This window comes from Festucalex cinctus, chromosome 4, assembly GCF_051991245.1.
Source record: "Festucalex cinctus isolate MCC-2025b chromosome 4, RoL_Fcin_1.0, whole genome shotgun sequence".
Taxonomy (NCBI): Eukaryota; Metazoa; Chordata; class Actinopteri; order Syngnathiformes; family Syngnathidae; genus Festucalex; species Festucalex cinctus.
The window spans coordinates 24,849,439-24,871,423 of record NC_135414.1 but is presented as its reverse complement, the minus strand read 5'-3'; the positions used below and the strand labels follow the sequence as shown (position 1 = coordinate 24,871,423).

General features: G+C 41.2%; 1 protein-coding gene and 1 non-coding gene across 2 annotated transcripts in view; one reads left to right on the top strand and one right to left on the bottom strand.

The window, feature by feature from the left end:
- Window positions 1-21,985, bottom strand: part of nfatc3a (nuclear factor of activated T cells 3a) — a 54,537-nt gene that overhangs the window by 19,967 nt on the left and 12,585 nt on the right. The window contains exons 2-6 of the mRNA XM_077519852.1: window positions 19,630-20,815; window positions 15,914-16,076; window positions 2,150-2,349; window positions 1,586-1,758; window positions 1,111-1,251 (exon numbers count right to left, since the gene is read on the bottom strand). Coding sequence (XP_077375978.1) covers window positions 1,111-1,251; window positions 1,586-1,758; window positions 2,150-2,349; window positions 15,914-16,076; window positions 19,630-20,815 — 1,863 coding nt within the window. The remainder of the gene's footprint in view (window positions 1-1,110; window positions 1,252-1,585; window positions 1,759-2,149; window positions 2,350-15,913; window positions 16,077-19,629; window positions 20,816-21,985) is intronic.
- trnas-cga (transfer RNA serine (anticodon CGA)) lies at window positions 21,531-21,612 on the top strand. The gene has a single exon. It is a non-coding gene; the product is annotated as a tRNA-Ser (tRNA).

The window sequence follows — 21,985 nt, the reverse complement described above, 5'->3', positions numbered from 1 at the left end:
CCACCTGCTCTGGTCAAAATCTTGGTCTGAACTTGGTCTTAAATGTTCAAAATCTTGGTTGACTTGGTTTTGACTCCTCAAAGTCTTGGCCTGGATTTTGTCTTGACCTCGGAGAATCTTGGTCTTGCTGTGGTTTCAACTTCTCAGACTTGGTCTGAGCTCCACAAAGTCTTGGTCTGGACTCTTCTAAACCACTCACAGTCTTTAGGTCTGGATTTGGTTTTGACTCCAAAGTCTTAGTGTCTGTCTCAAATCATCAGTCTTGACTACAAATGTACACATGAAAAGGCTGATGAGTGATTTCTGTTTGTTCCTAGTTGGATCACATGTGCTTGGACTCAAGGGATCAGTGTCAGACTGAAGCCATTTATGGTACCATCTTAAAATCACACAACTACTTGTTTTTCAGTTAGACCAAATGGAAAAATATCAATCACTGCCTTCCATTCTTTCTTATTTCTTCCATTGCTGCAATTACTTCAATCAGGGCCTTTCTACACTAAAGCGGGAAGATTAGTTGAGATGAGGAGGATCGTTTAGACAAACCTCAATCATCATCACCATCACCATCATCATCTTCCATTCCCTTTTGGTTCACTCTTTCTGCCTTCTTCTACAGTCCACTTCCTTCATGCACCGTGCGGCCCAGCTTTACCTCCTCTCCAAGGTTTCTCTTTGCTCCTGTTTTTGGACTTGACCGTTCAACCACGCTGCAATCTCTATATGCTATGCGTCACTGCATACCCCTGAAAGAGCTGAGGACATTCCTCTGTGCCTTATTTCCCTCAAAGATCTATGCAAGGGGCTCCCACTCACACGACTTTACTTTCTGCTATGTGTGAACTACATTTTAACAGAGCAGTTACAACAGTGTTTGGGCAGGCAGCGACTGACTCAGTTGAATGCTCTCCATTTTAAATTTCAATGTGAGGCTATTGTGTTTTGATTGCAAAGAGAAAGCCATATAAATAGAATTCTCTTAGACGCACTGCATTAGCTACAACAAATGTACTAAGCCATTTAGAAAGTAGAAGTTAATTCAATGATGAATCAAACTCCAGTCATTTTCTTCAGAAAAGACAACTACAAATACACCAACAAAGCTCTTACCAGGGCCTTTCTCCAAGAAGATGACCTTGGACTCTGGAAAGAAGTTACTCCCGGTGATGGCCATCTCCTCTCCCCCACTCACCAGACAGCTGGTCAGACTGGATTTGTCAACCTGTGGCAACTCTTGAGCCGAACGCTGGGCTGAAGGAGATGCAGCAGAGACAAAACAGTAATCATTTGCTAAGTTGTCTTTGTTCACATGTAAAGAAACAGAAGGCATTTATGTCAGGAAGCGGTACAATTCAAATTTTTCAAGGTTGCTGATGATGCGCAGCCCGCACGCTGTCAACCTCAGCAGCAAAGTTTTCCACCATTGCAACACGGTAGCACATGCATAATGAATAGGTGGTTGACAGCACTGTGTTAATTCCACATCATTCCAAATTGAATAAAAATGTGCTGCTTGGTGAAAATTAGGCTTTTGATTAATTCCATTGAGAGAAACGTGAATTGTGTGTGAGTGATTGCAACTCACAGCATTCTACAGGAATAGAGGCAGCCTGTAGCGACAGCACCTTCCCGTTCGGCTGAGGGATGTGAACTCGGAACACCACCCGTACCCGTGTGTTCTTCCTTCCTATGTCCGTCTCCCCCTTCCGCAGTTCAATGTCTGAGTTCCGTAGCTTGAGGATGCCCGCGCAGTCAATACTGCGGGAAGAGGAAGGGAAAGTAGTTGGCAGTAACTTGTGAAATCCACAGAAAACCAAATATAATCACAGCAGGGGTTGGAAGAATCATATTAAATTTAAAATGTAAAATAAATGGGAAAGTCCAGACCACATCCTTTCCAGTTAATTCCAGTGTAAACAAATGAAACAGGGCCTTATGCAAATATTGTCATAACGCAGAATCTTAAATAGCCACATAAAGTTTATTTCTCTACCCCTTTGGTGTTGACCACTTTCTGTTGGTTTAAATTAAAAATACATAAAAGTTCACATTGGAAGAGGCCATAAACGCCATAAACAGGGTTGGACTTCCCTCACGGCGGGAAGCTCGTAAATGAAAAATGCAACCTGGAAATGCTTGTGACATGTACCTGGCGGACATGTTGTTTTCAGGCAGGAGAGGAATTTCGAGAACTTTGGTGCTGGTGATCACAATCTCCTGGCTGGCTGTGGCCACGGTTTTCCCAGTGATTCGGTGCACTTGGTAAAAAGCGTGCGGCCTCAAGTAACGGTCATCTGCTGTTCCAATGAACATCTGCAGGTTGACAGGCTTCTCGCTGTAGCCAAGCAGCTGAAACATGACAGAAAACGGAATCCAACATATGTGAGTCCAGCTGTAAGGTGTGAACAAAGAAACATTCAGCTGTCTGACTTTTGTTTGGGAGGGATTTCAAATGTCGACTCAAGGTTGTTGTAGTTCTGGCAAAGGCACTGGAGATTCATCTGGCAATTTGACATTAAATGATGATTCACTTAATAGGCCTCAATATTTTTTCCTATTCCATACGCGGCACAGAAGACGGTAATGCCCAAAACCAAGTAATTCCCCAGTTCACCTCGGGCTACTATGGAAAAGCGAGAATATGACATTAAGGGGGAAAAAAAGAAAGAAAGAAAGTGCAATCAATGTTTCTCTTTACAATAACAACTAAATAATTCACATCTTCAACTAAATCTCCACCAAGGCTGAGCAATTCAAAACATGTCCACCTGATTCTTTTGATTGAAAAGAAACCACATTGTGCGTGTTGACTAAGTAAGTAAAGATAATTAAGCAGTGATCAAAAGGTAATCTCTTTGACTCGACTTATATTGAAAGATTTCCACGGCATAATAGTACAGCCGCTATGAATGATTTAATCGGAATGAGAAAACGAGGGTTGTGTTAACATGGTTTCAAGATGGCAGCTCCCAGCAAAGCCCTTCTCTGTTGCCCTGGCGTAATCCACAGGCACACAACACAACATTGATCGTTACAGTACAGATACAGTGTGAGTGTTGCTTGGCTGGTCAGGTTAGTGTGGAAGGGTGAACTACCAAGCTGATGGCTATTAATGACTACCACGCAAATTTCCGATAGCTAATATTAGCATAATCATTTTGATTTGAGCATGGAAAGCTACCTACTCGTCCAGCGGGAAAAGAGCTGAGCCCTGCAAAGGCAGCGTCGGTTGGAAATTCCCCTCGTCTTTTACCGCACGCTAGCGAGCCAATATTAATCCTGTACTGTGCTTTTATCCAGGTAGGCTCCTTTTTTGTTTTGCCTCCTCGGACAAAAATCTTCGTTTCTTGAGTTGTTTGCAGCGAGCTTTTTCATGACAACAGTAATCGCGTTTTGGAACGAATGGGGAAAGGGGGACGTGATGTGTGCCGTAAAGAAGCCATTTACAGGATTTTTTTGTGTGTGTGTGTGTTTGTGTGGCAGAGTTCACACCATCTATCTTTCAAGGTGTGAGCCCACAACATTAATACCAGACCCACGGCTCAACATTTGTACCTTGTCCAGAGTAGAATTTTAGGGTAGTTCCTTTCAGGGTACCAGCTAGGGAAAAGCCATTGTTACAAAAAAGTAGAATGATGCACTTTCCTCTAAAGCAGAGTGTAAACAAAGCCCATTCATGGTTCAAGTGAGTATGACAAGGAGAGAAAATTGCCAGTAATAATGTTGTCGTCCTTTTCAAATCCAGTTTTCTAACGCCTGCCAACCGTGTTGGCCTCGCACAAAACGGCAAGCAGCTGCTTTCTCTATTTGTCCTGAGAGTTGGCGCCCCAGTTTCCACTCAAGAAGACAGGTGAGAAATTTGATGGCGGAAAGTGTTGTGTGTCTGGTCGAGTGGAGGGCAAAATGGAAACGAGAGGACCTTATTCTGAAACCCAGAAGCCGCACAATCCCACTACTGTTCTAATGTTGTGCTTGGCAGACACAGTGACGGCAGGATGGCACCCCCGCTCACATTTGCACGCTCTGTACTGCCCTCATAGTCCACCCCCCCGATCTATCCCCAGCTTAGATGGAGGGCAGCTCTGCGAGGCTCGCAGAGAACAAGGTCTTTCAGTGCTGTTTGCACCCTGGAAACTGCCAAGCCTCAACCGAGCTGCAGCTGGTTACTGACGCCGTCTTCATCGAAGCTTTGCGTCACACGCCACCGCGTCAACCCTCTGTCCAATACTGTGGTAACTGGAGGGAGAGCAAGTGGGATTTGTCACAAGCTGTTCCAAAATCAACCTGAGTGAAAAGGCTTGTGTGAATAGTCACGATCATGCCTTGAACTACATTAACCTATGTGAATACAACATGCTTAATCAAAAGGTAATTCATTCAAAGGTATGTTCAGCTCAGAAAAGCAATCACAGTAGTAGTAGTAGTAGTAGTCACCCTTATGCATCTTTCCTAATGCATGTTAAGTACTCAGCTATTCCAAGCTCTACTGGCTAGATAAGGCACTTTTATACTGGCAAATACAGGTACTCGCCTAAACCACTTCCGGTCACTCACTGCTAAAACCAGAAATGACAAATTTAACACAGATGCTAACGTTAGCGTACCCTGCTGCTGTGCCTTTAGCTTTGGGCACTGCAGTGCTTATACTCCATAGTCAACATTTTATTGCAATGTTCCGATTTATGCTGCACCCAGGCTTTCCTGTGGTACAATTTGTCAACTAATTGCCATTTAGCTATTTCTTGAACTGCCCTTTCTCAGAATTCAAATGCTATTTATGAGGGAATCTGTTTAATTATCATTGCTTATTATAAAAGACACAAACAACCATGCCCAGAAAATGTAATGCAAATCATAGAGTGATGTTATCTTTACCCCAAAGCGTTGACAATTTAAGAGTTCAAACGGATTTGCGTTAAGTCCAAATATTACTGCTCAACAGGAAATACGGCACAAAACCTCTGTTGATCTTTTTTTTTTTTTGCATTTCAATAAATTCAATTGCTAATTGTTTCGATTTGAACAACTACAAATTTCCATGCCCTCGGCTTCATTGTGAAGCAAAGACCTAAGAGATGTTTATACAGATTCTGTGTATTTTAGAAAATCTTTTCATTGTGTTCCAATGGAAGCAAGACGGTATAAGCATGACGGGATAAACATGACTTGACCAGTAATTTGCCGTACGCAAGTTTAAGCTAGGGCTTATTGTCAATTTAAGTCCATCCATCCAGTTTCTTGACTGCTTTTTCCTCACAAGGGGCGCGGGGGGTGCTGGAGCCTCTCTCAGCTGGCTTTGGGCAGTAGGCGGGGTACACCCTGAACTGGTTGCCACCCAATCCCAGGGCACACAGACACGAACAACCATCCACACTCATAAGCACACCTAGGGACAATTCGAAGCACCCAATTAACCTGCCATGCATGTCTTTGGAATGTTGGAGGAGACCGGAGTACCCGGAGAAGACCCACGCAGGCACGGGGAGAACATACAAACTCCACCCAGGAAGGCCGGAGCCTGGACTCAAACCCGAGTCCTCAGTACTGGGAAGCGGATGTGCTAACCACCACTCATCCACCGTGCCGCCCATCAATTGAAGTATTACAGAAAAGAAAAAAGTCTAATAGTCACATGAGAAGATAACTTCTGGTGTAGTATAAAGTGAAGAAAATCCCATTCCGTTGTAAAATACAGTATCTGGCACTTGGAATGTATTCGGAAGGAAGTTACACTAAGTAGCAGCATGTGGCCTCCATAATAACCAGTCATGGGCTCATCTTTGGCAACCACACGAGATCTTAAAAGCCACATAAAAGAATAAATCATGCTAGTAACAAGCTAACAGGTCATTATGCATCCAAGTCGGAATGGTCCGTGAGTGTAAATGACACAATTTTTATATTCAGAAAACCACACGGTCTCACTTGTTTTGCCCAGATGGTCAGCGCTTGCTCATGAATGCAGTGCAAACCATTCATCTGCAGCAGCAGCACATGTGCCACAGACAGTATAAAATGAATTAATAGTTGCATGTGGAAAGACAAGAAACTCCACCAAAACTGATGAAGTCCAACTTCATGTGATGCTTTGCCACAGGCCGGAAGAAAACACAAAACAAAAGCAATAATAAAAATCGCAATTGTTTCTTTCCACTTCTTTGCCATTAAATCCGCAACCCATCATATTTAAGCCCTCTTGAAATTGCCTGTTTGTTAATTTTCAACCACATAAATCACCAATCTGGATGGTTTTGCAATATTCATGGTCTTACTGATGAACATTTGTTTGGCAGGTTTCGCGGGCGAGACTCCAGATGGCTTGTTTTGGGAGAAAGAAAAGTCTTAAAAAGTCAACTCAAAAGTCAGCTGAAACCATTCTATAGTCTTTTTGGCCATGTTGACTTTCAAAGACAAACCATTCCTTGACAGTCGGAGCATGGCATTAAATTTTGACAACTAATGAAATGAAATGATAAGACATTCTGCACCTGAAGCTTGGTATTCCGTGAAATTCGAAATACTGCACACACATCCTCACTCCACCATGACAAGTGTAGTGGCTGTATGGATGTGCAAGCCCATTCATCACTTCTTGGAGCTTTAATTTATTTCTTTATGATTTGGTATGGCGTGATGATGACTAATACACACTTAGCAAGCCAGGGTATCTTTTCAAGCAAGCAGGAAACCCTGACAAGACGACCACACAAATGTGTCCTTTCATATTGCAATGACGCTTGACAATCAGAATACAGACAGACTATTTTATTCGCACACTCCAATGTGCAACCGTTTCTAAAAAGCTGTATTTTGGCAATTCCCTCTCTCTTTGATTCAATAATTACAATTAGTTCTCAAAAATACAAGGGCGCTTCAAGTATCAGCCGCCAAGTGCTACAAAACCGTCTCTGTTAACATAAAATAAACACGTGAGCCCTAAAGTGGGGATAGTTTGAAGAATAACATTTACTTTAACAACAAGAGCTAAACCACGGTTGCGTTGCTCATAAGGGTAAAACTACTCGAAGAATGACAGGCAAACAGGGAAAAAAGTTCAGGCGAGGAGAAAGTAGTGACGTTTTTAGAAAAAGTATTAATGATGGTTGTTGAAGGTCATATCATGTACTTGATTTTTCTTCAAAACATACAAATTGGTAGCATATCATGTGGAGCCCCAGCAATCTAATGTGGCCCGCACTAAACTTTGAGCATGGAGACAGTGTAGAGCTGGATTGGGTCTTAAAGTATAGACAGTGCCAAAAAACTTGCTCCAGACAGTTGCACCATGTTGAGACACATGCTGGTGTGTTGATGTGTGTATCAAATTGAGACAGCCTGTAAATGACATCAAACGTGGTAAAGACACTCAGCAACGTCTTTTATGACATGGGCTATTTTGGTACAAACATTTGCCTTCAGCCTTCAGATATTTATGCCCCAAATGGAAAATCTACCCTAGTTTGGACTTGGCCGTGTTAATTTTAGACCTTGTGCAAGTCATCTGCCACTAGCGCTCCGGCTTGAACACAATGTGTTTATGAAACAACAAAAGACGAATGGCAGTCTAAGCACTCTTCGAAGGGGGGTCGGGTTAAACACATATGAGGGTAAAAGAGGGGTCCTGGTTGAGGATGTGTCTTGACAACAAAAAACACACCGCTTGCACTCTTGACTTGTCTCACATTCTGGAGTCACCCTGAATCTGTGCTGAGTGTGAAATACCGCAGGAGGGTGGTCTCTGCACTTTTAACTCATCTTCTGTGGCTGTCCACAGCAAAACTGTATGGACTTTGCTGGCCAGTCAGCAAGAAACTGGATCTTCAAAAAAGATCACTTCTATATTAAAGGCCGTTAACCAACAGTACCGCTGCTGCTGACTCTGACTAGACTGGGTTTGGGTTGGGGATGAACTCTCTCCCCGAAAATAAAACAGCTGGATACAGTTACATATCCAGCTCCCACTAAATAAAGTCCCCATTTATTTTTGGCCTTCATCTGTTCCACTTGTCCAGTAATAAGGGCAACAAGCTCAGGGGCAAAAACATCTTCCAGGGCTGCGTGTAAACATGAAATTGTACACGCAGCAAAGATGTGTTCAAGGTAATACCTGGCCTAAACACAAATTGGGTTTCCATTTACGTGCACATGTGCTCGGCTAAGTCGAACGCTCTTGAAGGTCATATAATTTGGAAATTGAATTGAACCAGCATCATGGAGGACTTCATTTGAGGTTACTTTAAAGAAAGCTCAGTTCAGTGATTGTCAGAGGATGACTGGCACTGGGCATGTTTTATTTTTATTTTTTGCTTTTCATAATGGATTCATCTAAAAGAGAAACCCGCCTCAACAAAACAAGTGATGAACACAAAGCAATGGAGATTTCCACTATATTGAATATACCAGTTTGGGTACAAGCGGAGAAACTTTTGTCTTCAGAATTTTACCAATAACATATTTTAGCTTAAAATACAAATATAGCTTAGCTGCAAATGCTTCATTTTCATCATGTCTGCTACTCCGCCTAATATGGAAATCCAGGGCTTTCTGTTGAACTATTTTACATCCAAATATTTTAAACCAGCGGGAAAAGGCACCAGGCTACTATTTGTTTAGTAGCTTAGCAACAAGTGCCAAATATGAACACACTTGCGCCTGGCCACTGTTTTTTCTACGCCATCCTGTACCATACCCATGAAACCCATGAAAACCAAGTGCAGTGTGAAAAGGCCTTTAACATTCTACTTGAAAAATTGCCTGTGCTTTTAATAAATGTGTATGTTTTATGACTGCAGCAATTTGATCCTGGAACAGACCGTTTCTAATTTCATCATTTCCTATGGGAAAAAATGGAAACAGATTTAGTTTAAAATTTGAGATTGGTTGTATTAGGTGTTGGTTCATATGTATGAGCACTAAGGGGGAGCTGATTCTCCAGTGCGGTATTTTTTATTCCACAGAAGAAGAAGAGGAGGTAGCACGAAGTGCTTTCGTGTTTCAGCAAAAACAACTGGTACACATTGGAATGAGAATATTTAGAGCTTGCCGATTTGTCCAAGCAAGTAAGTTGAGATATTCTTTTGCAGCTCTTGATGAAATGGCGCTACAATATTTTGGGCTTGTTTCTATACAGTCATGGTAACATGAAGGCTGCTTAACTTATAGCTGCTTAACTTTTCCAAGACTCAAACATGAAGTATACATAGATCCATCCATCCATCCATCTTCTATACTGTTTCTCCATTTAGCAAATTGCAAATACTGAATAAAAAAGAGGTGGGTGGTTCGATAGTAATTTGTTGTTTACATGTCCTCAACACTCTGCTATCCCAATTTTGCTTCCTGACGCTTGTCACAAGTCACCGTCCACCTCAGCCCAGGCCGTAACTCGACACTTTCTTACATCTAGCGCCTGACTCTGCTAAGTTGTTTCCCTGTGTTGCTGCACCGTTGCCATGGTGAGACTTTTTGTGTATGCAATCAAGTATGCGTGTGTGCGTATGTATGTGTGTGAGCAAGGGGCTTTACGCACATAAGCTCTTCAACTTACGCTAGAGAGGGGGAGGGGGAGGGGGACGGAGCACGTTGACTTTAGCGTAAATGATGGTCCTTCAGGGGTTAATAGTCGGGTTTAAGTATGTGTGTGCATGTATGCATGTGACAGATGTGGAAACAAGCGCAATGGCGGCGAAGGTCATTTTTATCTGGCTGTAGTTTGGTCAGGCAAGACTTCAGGAAGTCATCTGAATAATTGTACAAATTTTTGTTTTCTTTGGCTTTTTTTGTTTACCAGCACAGAAGAGAGTTCGAGTCATGGCAAAGCTGAAACGTGTGATGATATCCATATCCATAAAACTGGACATTTTACTTTCTGTAATCTAAAAAAAAAAGGGTCCCACCTTCCTGTTTCCTCTACCGCTTCATTTCGTTGTATGATCGGCAGCACGGTGAAATAGTGGTAAGCACGTCTGCCTCGCAGTCCTGAGATTTTCAAATTAAAATCTTGCCTCACATTCCATAAGACTACTTTTTTTTTTTTTTTTTTAATGTTGTAATACACTACAATATAGTTGTTTGACTGATCGTGCCCTGTGATTAGCTGACAACCTGTCCAGGATGTACAGTACTGTATCGAACTTCTCTCCCAGAGTCTGCTGTGATAGGCCCCATCTCACCCGTGACCCTAATGAGGACAAGTGCTACAGAAAATGGATGGATGGATGCATAGTTAGAATAATATTATGGTTAAAATCTCTTTAAACTTGTATAATTAGGAATTGTATCATGGTACTTAAAATATTAGCTCTAGTGTACAGTAAATAAAGGTTTTATGATGTCAAACGTTTGCGCCTCGAGTAGATTATTCACTTCCGATGGAAGAAAATGTTTAGAAAGCTGCTCTTCTATTTTCCAGTTATTTTTTTTTATTTATTTTGTCATGTATATGTACTGTGTTGATCTCAGAGGTTTGCTGTTTGCCCAGCACGCAAGGGAGGGCAGAGGGAGCCAGTTGACTGTTTGTTTAAACAAGGTCAATACATGCGCACACACACATATACGCACAAGCATTTACTGTATACTGGATCAGAGCTGTATATGGCCTTGGAGGACGGGCCTGCGCTCACTCCTTCCTGTTTCCCATTCTATCCTCCCCCGACCTCTCCATGAAACTCATACTCCTTGTGACTTGTCTCTTCGCTGTGCGCTAAGCCTGATTACGACGAACGGCTTCCACCGTGTTTATATCAAATAAAGCCCGGCGGCAAAGCAACAGCAGCTTCAAGTGAGAAGCCTTGGAATTGTTGTCTACACGCCAATTATGGCAGCCAGTCTATTTAGGGAGCCGGCACGTAGAAATAAACGGGCTGCAAAACAAAAAAGGGGGTGAGAGAGCTGAGCAATCAAAACAATAAATCAAAAATCTCCCAGAATAGTTGGAGGCGCTTAAATACACGGTCAAAGTCAACAGATGCATCATCTCTTTATTTTATTGCCAACTGCCCCTGAAGTCGCAGAATTTGGAGTTCAACCAAAAATCAGTGGGGAAATGTACTCAAATCTCTCAGAAAAACAGCACGATTTTTGAAATATCCGATGAGGACAACCACACGTCTCTGTCATGGCTGCTCAGTACGATACGTGACGTCTTATTATAATTTAACATCAGTACAATGGAAAATGCAATGTATATGGCAAAAAGTCTGTTGTGTTTAGTGTTATGGTGAAGAAACTCATCTCACAGGCACCCGTCATCACAGTTAATGGTTAGTACATGATGTACTTGTTCCAAATATTCATAATCAGCCTTTCAATTAGTTTTCTCCACTTGTATGAAGTGTCTTTAGCAAGCCTCCCTTTCCCAGCTTCCGTTACGCGTCATTAATGGGTGAGTCATTTCATTTAGTTTTGAGTTATTTTAATCATTATGGGGAAAGAATATATATGTAGATAGATAGATAGATAGATAGATAGATAGATAGATAGATAGATAGATAGATAGATAGATAGATAGATAGTTTTTTTTTTCCATCTTTGTGTACGCACTCATTGTCCAGCACGGTTAAATGTGCAGTGTAATAATGTTCTGCAAAAAAAAAAATATATATAAAAATAAAAAAATAGAATGCTTGTTCTTTCGTCATATCCGCCAGTTTTTGTCTTGTGTCTGCTCGCCTCCATCCGCGGCCCAGCAGGTATTACCAAAGTGCTCCTTGTATTTGTGTGGGCGCAGCAGCACTCAATTAAGCTGGTTAAATACGCACAAGGATACCTCAGCCAGCCAGAGAGGCTTTGGACTTATATGTCTCCTAGCAACAGGTGTACCGATTGTGATCTGTGGCTGGCCCCTGAGGAATGGCTAACACAGCCGCAGTCAGTCGGGCACAGATATGGCCATTCTATAATGTATCATTACATGAAAAAAGATATCGTGTTCAACCAACCAACCAAGCAACCAAGCAACCAACCAACCATCCATCCATTCATCCATTAATCCATCCAATTTCTATACCACTTGTGTGTTTCAGGACTGTAGGTGACTGGACCTATCATACCTGACTTTAACCAAAAGCACGGGACATAGATTCGTATATGAAGAACACGCTGCAATAGTCGCCACTTGTTGCTTTTGGCGTGCGCTTGACGGTCTGGGGGTGCGCTTCATTCTGGTTTAAGGCTAATCAGACTTCAAAAATCCACAATTAACTTAGTATGCAGAGTTATACAAGACATTTATCTTGTTTTCATTTACCCCTCTTAGTCCAAAATGTCAACAAAAAACAATGCTGTGCTCAAAGGAGTCCCACAAAAACAAAAATAATATGTACATACACGACCCAGCAGTCCCTGTTCTCAGTCCTTGTTTTCTGTTGATACGGCAGCTCAGCGGTGCGCAGCACAGTCACAAAAGGAAGTCATGGCCATGCCCATATGGCAGCCGTGGCGTCATCGGGTGACATCACACCACTAGAGTCAAGCCCCACAGAGAATATAGTGCAGGGCTCACAGGAATGAGAGAGGAGAGTCTGCAACAGAGGGCCGCTGCTGCTGGAGTACTACAGTTTGCTTGGTGTGTGGAATAGGATGACAAGACAAGATGCAAAGCAGAAAAAAAAATCCTGCATTGTGTCATCCTCTTTGCAACTCATAAAATATTATTTGAGACATCAATTATGCCGTATTATTATTCAAATTGCGCGGCTGGATGACTGTGATCAGATTTTGCTGGCACAAGTGTTATTGTGCCTCCAGGGAATAGCACTATCCACACCTTGGGTGCACCTGGGAAACGCGATATGTACAAGCTTGTTTACACTCATGTGCTCTGACCCCCTTGCAACCAGTGGATAGGGTCAAGTAACTCGGAAGTTAACCCTTTATTACCTTTGGCACATTCCTAACTATTATGTCCTAATACTACATGTAGCGTGTGGAAAAGGTGCAGGTGTATTGTTTTGTTCGTAGTATGTGTTTTTGGAATAACAAGAATGATGTCACAATGGCAATGACGATTTAAGATGAAGACAAAATACGGCGCATGGCATGTTTAGTAAATAATATGACACCTGAAGGGCAAGTTCTGATAATAAAAACTCATGCATCACATTAGGCAAATGTTTATTTTGTAGTTTTGGCGACAATTATAGGGACACATATTTCAACACAACAAACTAATCAGCAGCCTAAAAACTGCAGTAAATAAAAATTCACATTCACAACTTTTTACTCACCCTTAAAATAAATGTCCGACAAAAAGTGTCCCACAGAGATTCTAAAATCATCAGTGACTTCAAGTCATGTGACTTGCACTTCTGTTTAGGTCCCATCCTTTTTTACAGTCATAGTGCGCCGCCATTGGCTTATTTTTCAGTGACTTTTGGTGAATTTTGGATTTACAGTCACTATATATACAACGTGAGCAGGGATGGACTGGCACAAAAATTCGGCCCTGGCATTTTGACTTCGGCCCATTGGCCCGGCCCGGCCCGACTCCTGTCTATCATGTAGTTCTGCCACTGATGTTGATTGATGACGTTTCAGGTTGCCATCTATATTTGAAATGAATTAACGGAATAGTCCCTCTAAATTATGGGACAGTTTTTTGGGGTAAAATGTAGGTAAGTAATAATTAAAACGCACTGCATCGCCCCAAAAGACGTCAGCCCACCGGGCATCTGCCCTGTATTTCAGATGACCAGTTCAGCCCTGAACGTGAGTACCAGTACATGGTAAGGTAACCATAGCATCTGGCAAATTTTATATTTTACTGCTTTCTGATTTTTCTTTAAATTTATTTAATGACAGATATTTAATAGAATAAAGATTATTTGGCCCAAAATACCTGTACACCTGGACTAAAAATGACATCTACATAAAAACTAGGGATGTTCAATACCACTTTTTTTTCATACAGATTACTGACACCTCCAGTATGCTTTTGACATATAAAATTTTATTTAACATAACGCCAAAAAATTGTGAACAAAACCTTTCTTTCTGACACAGATTATGATTCGCTGATGTGTCAAACTACCATAGCGCCTAGGAGGACTTAATGTCACATTTTCTTTGCAGACTTCACCTGTACCCAACACCTCAAAATGGGGTGGTATCAGCCTCATACAAAACCTGGTTAGTACTCGCCCATTCCTAATAAAACAAAATAGTTTATGTTTATTACATGGAGGGTAATAGTAGCCCACAAATGTTCTGTGTAAAGTAGGGCCTATGCTGTCTTATAAAGGCCAACAATAGAATACCAAATTCCACAGTTGATCTGGTGATTTAACTCAAAAATTTCAAATGACTAACTACAAATATGCAATTTATTATATACTGGTATAAAACACTACAGGATGCGAAGCAACAGCAAGACCCAAACAAATGACGAGAAATCAGGACAAGTGATCAGCAAAGCTTGGTTGACAAACTTTGACCGCTAAATTATGCATCGTCACATATGGGAGGATAGAATCTTGGTCACGCTGAGGTTGAAATGGTTAATTATCAGCCTGGAGGGGGAGCCTGCCTGACTGAATGTGTGAGAACAGACAGAGGCCATTTCTTAACCGACAGCAATATAATAAAACTTTGGTCTTCCAGGTTCTTTTCAAGGGATTTCATGCCAACAGCTGTTCGACCTTTCCACCTGCAACTTTGTTCGAACTGCTCTAAACCTGGTTATAACGCTCTTATCTTGTGCTCGATCTGCATACTTAATGTATTGCTGAGCTTTTAAAAACCTGTTAGCCAACACAAGTAGATATAAAAGAAACATCAAACTTAGGCAACGAGACCACGAACATGTGATCCAGCCTCAGGCGTGTTCTGATTTTTAAATAAATTTTCAGTAGTTCCAAGGTTGAGCTGCCACCCCTTAAAACCTTGATAAACTAAACAGGCTTTTTTCATTCTTAGATTCTTTGCTGTCCAACAAGTAAAGATGAGATGTGCCCCAAGTGTTCCACATTTTTACCAAATAAATAAATAGCTAAATCACGAAAAGCCACAGCAAAAAAAGATAAAACAAACTTTTTTAGGTAATATTGAATTGTGTAATATAATGATCTCAAAGTTTGTGTGCTACTTTTGAGGCAGACTGTTAACTAAGCAATATAAACTAAAGTTACAGACAAAGTTATCTTCATTTTGGAAAATATGACTAAAATAATTGTGACTACATTGTGACGATACAGTTGTTTAGTTGGGCGAATGGAATATATGCAGTGTTCCTCATGGGCTGATAGGGCCACTATTAAAGCTCATAGCAGGAACACAGCCAGGGTTAAGGTTCACAACAGGTTCTACTTTAATCATATTGGAAGATGCTTGTTTCCACAGCCATAAATTATTAATGGAACAACGTCTTTTAATGTTGGTTGCCCAATATAATTTTTCTCTCTATAAGGCAAATGCAGTGCTGGTTTGAAAATTAGTGGAATATACATGCAAAATAAAATCACACCGTAGATGCTTATTATCAACATAGAGCAGTTGCACAATATTGAACAGTTAACTGATCTGGTAAAAACTACTGAAGAAACACCAGGATGTTGGCGGCAGAAAAATAGTTCCATAACATTATTATCAGTTACTGGCATCTGCACCTCAAGCATGAAAAGTGCTCCAAGTGCAAACGGGGGTTTCTACACTCGTGGTGAACGCCAACTGTGTCTCAAATGCGGAAGGAAATCCCTGAAAAGTTGTGAAACAGTCTGACTCTGAGGAAGTGGCTGCTGAATTCAGCAACTAATTTGGGCTCAGTCTATTTCTCTTATTTTGTGTACAATGTGCACTTATGGGCGTAAGAGTTCAACTTTTTCAAATAGTATTGGTTTAATTGCACAATAGCGTAACACACTAAAAGAGTTGGCAACAATGTGCTGGTGTCAAAGTGTTAAATGCCAAAATGTGATACCTTGACAATGGGATGGCCACTCGACGCCGCTTTGACAGCTCCTCTGCTGCCCTCGGTCTCATAGTGTGCTCGGTGGTGTGCTTTGGGTTGCACCTCGATCTTCAGTTCGTACTGACCAAACTGATTTGGCAGCGGCCAGTCTAAGGGAGGAAGCGAGGAGGTCCTGAGGAGAGAAGACCACACACACACAAACAATTAATTCAAACTAAAAGAGTATTCAGTAAGAAGATGTGTGCCAACTGCCAAGGGGAGCAAAACATCATGAAGCGTCACAATTGTGTTTGTTTGTCCCTGGTTTTGTTCGTTAGCTGTTTGATGGTGGATGATGAAATACGCTACAATTAAACGAATGGTACCATTCTGATTGAGGGTGGAGTCTGGAGTGTTGCATCAAGAAGGTAAAATGGTTAAAATTTGGAATAAATTCCTTTATTTGAATCTGCACCAAAATTGTAATTCCTTGAAAAGTTCGTTGGAAACTATTTACAGTATGAAGTTTTGCACAATCCTGCTTAGTAACCATCCTACAAAATGTGATGATATTGTCAGTGGTAACAATGTTTACTTAGTGCAAAACATATTGCGTAGAAAAGGTCTGCTGAAAAAATCAAATCAAATAGTAACAATCATTTACATAAACGTACCACTTTGTGACTTTAGTATAAATTTGTCTGGAAGTATGAAGCACATTCAATAGACCAATGTAGCCTGGTACAATAAGTAAGGTAAAGAAGGGAATGTGGTGTATCTAAATATAGCGAGAAAGTCCATGTGGTGTTCCGGGTGGCGGATGGGTCAGATAAACACCAGACTTTGCCCAGGAGAACCATTACTTCATCCCCATGTCGATCGCAAAAGTTTCTTCTCTCTGTTCACTTTTTTGCAAGTTGTACTATTTCCAAGTCACTAAGTAGGCTATGTCACCGTTGTAATAGCAGTTTGTTAATCTGTAGGTTATCCTGGCAGTAGTCATTGCATAACCACCTGATCAAGTGTGACTTGTAAGGCTGCCACGGTAATAGAAGTAGAGAAGGGCAGATGAAACGTGAGCAGAGACAGACTGGGAGGCCTATAGATTGTCTCAGGCTCACCATAACCTTTCTCTAATGTCCAAGTCCTACTGCAGAGCGGTTCTGCCTACTAAGAGATGTACACTACAATGTATACATTGAAGTACTGTACTTGAAGTACTAGAAAAAATAGGCATTAAAATTTTTCAAAGCACTTTATTCAATAATTTCATCTTTGTTGTGTTTTGTCCAATTTCTAGTTCAAGGTTGTTTACTTGATATTAGGGTTGAATGGACTAAATCGTCCCATTTCAGAGGCTGCATCCTTTGAGGGTTGACAATGAAATAACGGTGCACAAAGGCTGCTCCAATTCCAAGGCACCCTCAAATGCAGTCTTCTTTTTAAAATATGTCACGGTAGTGATGGTAACAACATGTAGCTCCCCATCTTTGGCATAAGAGACTTGCCTAACAAGCTACTAATTGATTAATGAATTGTGAAGCATTATGCTGACTCTATGGAAATGATTGCTCATTGTTGATTAATTGTTTCTTGAGGCAAATGAAGTGGAGTGCACTAGAAGAACAAAAAGACACCAGCTATGGGTAGCTAAGCTACTCCTCTGGAAAGCATTCCAGAGGTAGAAAAACGATGTCAACAGTTTGGCTACTACTATGGATGAAAATCAAATGACAGTATTTATTACTGCATCAGTTAATTGACGCTGTTACTATCTAGAAAAGTGGCTAGCACGAGCAAGCGCATGTTTACATCAGTCTGTGTACACAAGTGTGTGGGTGGGTGTTGTTGACCTTGTTACCATATGCACCCTCTGCTGATTTACAGCACTATAAGGCCCAGCGCATGCCGGAAAGGCCTTCATATGGTGAACAGACAGCAGACTTTTAGCCTAGAACTTTTAAACTTTATTTATCAACCTTTCATGTGGATATTATTTTACAATACATACGCTTCTCCTCATAGACATAGTGTAACTATTTAAGATTTATACTGGTTATACACAGCTCAAAGTTCCTTCATTGAACATTGGAGCAGAGTGTTCCAGCCAAAAGACGAGCTAGTCAATGTTCTTTTGATCTTACAACACTGTTATTTGTCTTTAAGATCAAAACGTTCAATCTTTATGGCAGCTCACAACAGTGCACCAACTTCGTTTATGGGTCCTTTTATGGCCTTGACCAATTAATTGCCTTTCAACTCGTCAAGTAGTGTTAGCATTCATAATCATAAAAGAGATAACTGTTGTCCGGTCAGTGTCTGGAATTGTAATCTTGTAGGAAAATTCCGAATATTTGCTCAAATAAAAACATTTTGCTTCTCTGATTACGAGGGATGTGTATGAAAGGGAAACTTGTGATATAATACTTTGTGTTTTTATTTTATTTTGACAACAACAATGATAGTTAGAATCACAATAGTAATTGTCTATTGGGAGAAACAATCTTTGATACATCACAGCCTAGGTAATAAACTCAGGGAAAATGCTTTTTTTTTTTTTTTTTTTTTTTTTTCTAAATAGAACAATCGGTAAATCTGTTCCTGCACCAGCTTTTTTTTTTTTTTTTAATTAAATAATTGGCCAATTAATAGCTTATCAGAATTTTTTGCTGTTAAAGATCAGAATCGGCCTAAAAAAATCCTTATCGGTCAGGCCCTACAAAATACAAACGTTAATTTTTTTTGTCAAGTGAAACCAGTTTAAAACAAAAATTAATAGGACTATTATTGAGAAATGCAGCAAAACGGCACAAATAGTGGCAGAATTGGTGGATGCGGTAATTTGCTGTAAACACGGACACTCAGAACACTGTAGTGCAATCCTATGTCTGCAGGAAAACTAATCCACATGAGGGACACTCTCCAAATAATGATCATGTACAATCAGTACTGTGTAGGGAACCTATTCACAACATGCGGTAAGACTCTACACACCGAAGGGACTGTTTATGCATCGGTATGTGTTGCTGTTTTGGTTAGCAGAGCTCAAATGGGGTCAGACTCAGCAGTTAACTGTTTAATGTCTCTGTGAGAACATTAGCGTCTATGAATGGAGTTAATTAGAGTTGCGACATGTTTTCTTTCCCAGTTTGAGGGAGCTGTTAATTTGTGAGATAATACGGTTTTTATTAGTCAGAGAGGCATTATATATATTTGATGCTCAATAATGCTACACCGCATCATATTATCTTGACTGTTGGAGATTTGAAATGCAACATTTTGATTCACCCTATAAAGCTTGAATCCTGAAATATATCAGAGAAAATTTTTATTCTTTGTAAATATAGTATTTATTGGAAAAAAAAAAATTGATAATCATCTTCCCCACACGACTTTTGATTTGTGTCATATTTGATATTATTCGTACATTTATAACTGTCAAAAATATAATAATAAACAGACATATCAAACATATTAGTATTTCCAAAAATCAGAAAGAACATTTCCCCCTATTAATAAATATAGGTGTCTCTCCTTTCTCAATTAAGGTGATCTTGCAAGGCCCTTGAAAAGCCATCACCTGAGTAATACTGCCCTCTAATGGATTATCTGTGCAATGCATGTATCAGAGCATATACATCAGGGTTTCAATGGGAAAAAAATATTGTACTCATTAAATAGAGGGCTCAAAATGTCTTGTATTTAATGTTACGTTTGGCTTTATAGCGTAACATGAAGTAAATTACCTGAATATAGGTGTGTGTCCAAGCTTGGGTTTATTCCATGAAATATGGGAGGGCACGGAAAGGAATTGTTCCCCAGGCCCATCCTTCTTGAGGCTGTGGAGAGCCTCTTCTGAGGGAGAGTCTAGATTAGGAGACATATTTCCTGTGTCATCGATTCCCAACTCTCCTTTTGCTGAGGGCTGCATAGCTGTTGTGTCTTGTGAGGTTTTCCTTGTCTTGGATGGGATGTCTGCCTCGGATTGGCAGCACTGGAACGGTGGCATTCCTATAGAGGGACTGCCAGCCCAGGTGTCCTCTGTCACACTGCCCCGAGGTGAAGGTCCCGGCGTAGGTGAGGGCGAGTGATGTGGCGACACGGAGCCAGGATAGCAGATGTCGGCACTGGAGTGGCGCCTCTTGCCGCAGGGCGAGGTGGGACGCGACGAAGGCCGAGAAGGTGGCCGTGGACTGAGCCAGTTCTCATCGGTGACACTGGTGCGCGGTGAGTGGCAGGGGGACTGTCGAGGTGACAGCGTGACGGAGTGGGAGTGCTGGACGAAGGAGGGGTGAGGGTGCTGCCACTGCGGCTGCTCCTCCAGATTGCCGACACCCGTTTGAGGGGAGGCGCAGCCCGGGGACGTGAGCGGTGAGCCCAGGGTGAAGCGTGCGGCGGCCTCATTGAGCTCAGCATCAACGTCGTCGTAGACGTGAGAAAATGATTCGCAGGAAGAGGCGTCCGAAAACCAGCTCCTGGATGAGGCGCTGCTGCCTGGGCTCGGGCTGAGGGAGGAGTCCCGGTACAAGTGCTCAAGAGGCAAATACAGGTGGTCTCTGGACAGAGGCCTCTCGCTGCGGTAGTCCCGATCAGGGCCATTTTCCCTCAGATCTTGTTCACTGGCATCCATCTCCTGCTGGCAGCTCGGAGAAATGGAGGTAATCTGGATACTGGGGCACTCGAAGGCTTTTGGTGCCTCCACTGGGGCAGAATGGAACAAGGGGGAGGTGCCATACTTAGAGTCTTGTGCCTCGTAAGTCAGGTGCAGGGGTCCTTGTTTGTGTGACTGAAGGCGAGGCGAAGTGCTGATGATCGGGGAGTGTGACTGCATGCCATGACGGGGGACGCTGATTGACTGGTGATTCGTGACCACTGACGGGGGCTGCCCCACGTTTAGGATGTAGAACGACGTGTTGTCATCTGGCTCCAGATCTGAGAGGAGACATCAAATGAAATATTAACATATGGTCTTATAGTCATACTTATCAAAGTGGATTTGAGCGTCTCATTTTTAATCGTGCTTCTCCTCATTAGGCTTGCGGATGAGCGGGAGATAGGGCTGGGCAATTAATCGAAATTCAGTTACAATTTCAATTATTACACTCCACAATTACAAGATTAGCATCATCGTAAAAAATATTATTAATACTAATTTTTGAGTTGTTTAAATTTATACATTTGCACCTTTTTGAAATTTTAAGATAACTAATTTAATAAAATTGAGTTTCATCCAAAAGGAACTTGCATAATTATCGTGTTTCAAATAATTTTATTTGTCTTAATATATATATATATATATATTTTTTTTTTTAACGTTTAAACATTTTCTTGTTTTGTACCAAAAATAAATGATCGTCCTACTGCACAGTGCACAGGCTGCACTACAACTTCAAGTTTTTGCCAAAATAAATAAATGAATATATATTATTAATTCTGTTTGGTCCACAAGGAATTTAGATAATTATAGAGTTTATATTTTTTAATTGGTCTTAATATTTTTAAATATGTAAACATTTTCTTGTTTTGTACACCAAAAAATAAATGATCGTCCTGCTGCACAGTACACAAGTTGCACTCCAACTTCAAGGCTGTAGATCAATGTTTGCACCCTTATATCAGTATCCTGATGTATGAACTCCACATCCGAGCTGCGATGGCCGAGAGGTTAAGGCGTTGGACTCGAAATCCAATGGGATTTTCCCGCGCAGGTTCGAACCCTGCTCGCAGCGTTTGCTTTTATGGCACCAATAAGACCAGTGAGTGCTCTTTAAAAGTTCAAAGCTGTTATGTGTAAGTCACCAACCAAAAAAGTTAGATTCATGACAAGGAGTATCATTCTTTCGAATGTTTTTTATGTGTTCGCATTAATGGTGGCAAACTTTTTGAACCTCTATATGACTGGTAACTCTTAACTGCTACTGTAAAAAATACAAGTAAAATTACTTGTAGAGTTACTAAAGATTTTATGTTGTTAATTGACCACAATTTTGTCCAATCCTGGAATAGATTATTTTTATTTAATGATTTCCCACAGGGAAAATTATCTCCAAATCCAAACAAACTGGCGGAACTGATTAAGATCTTACCGGTTCCACTGCACTC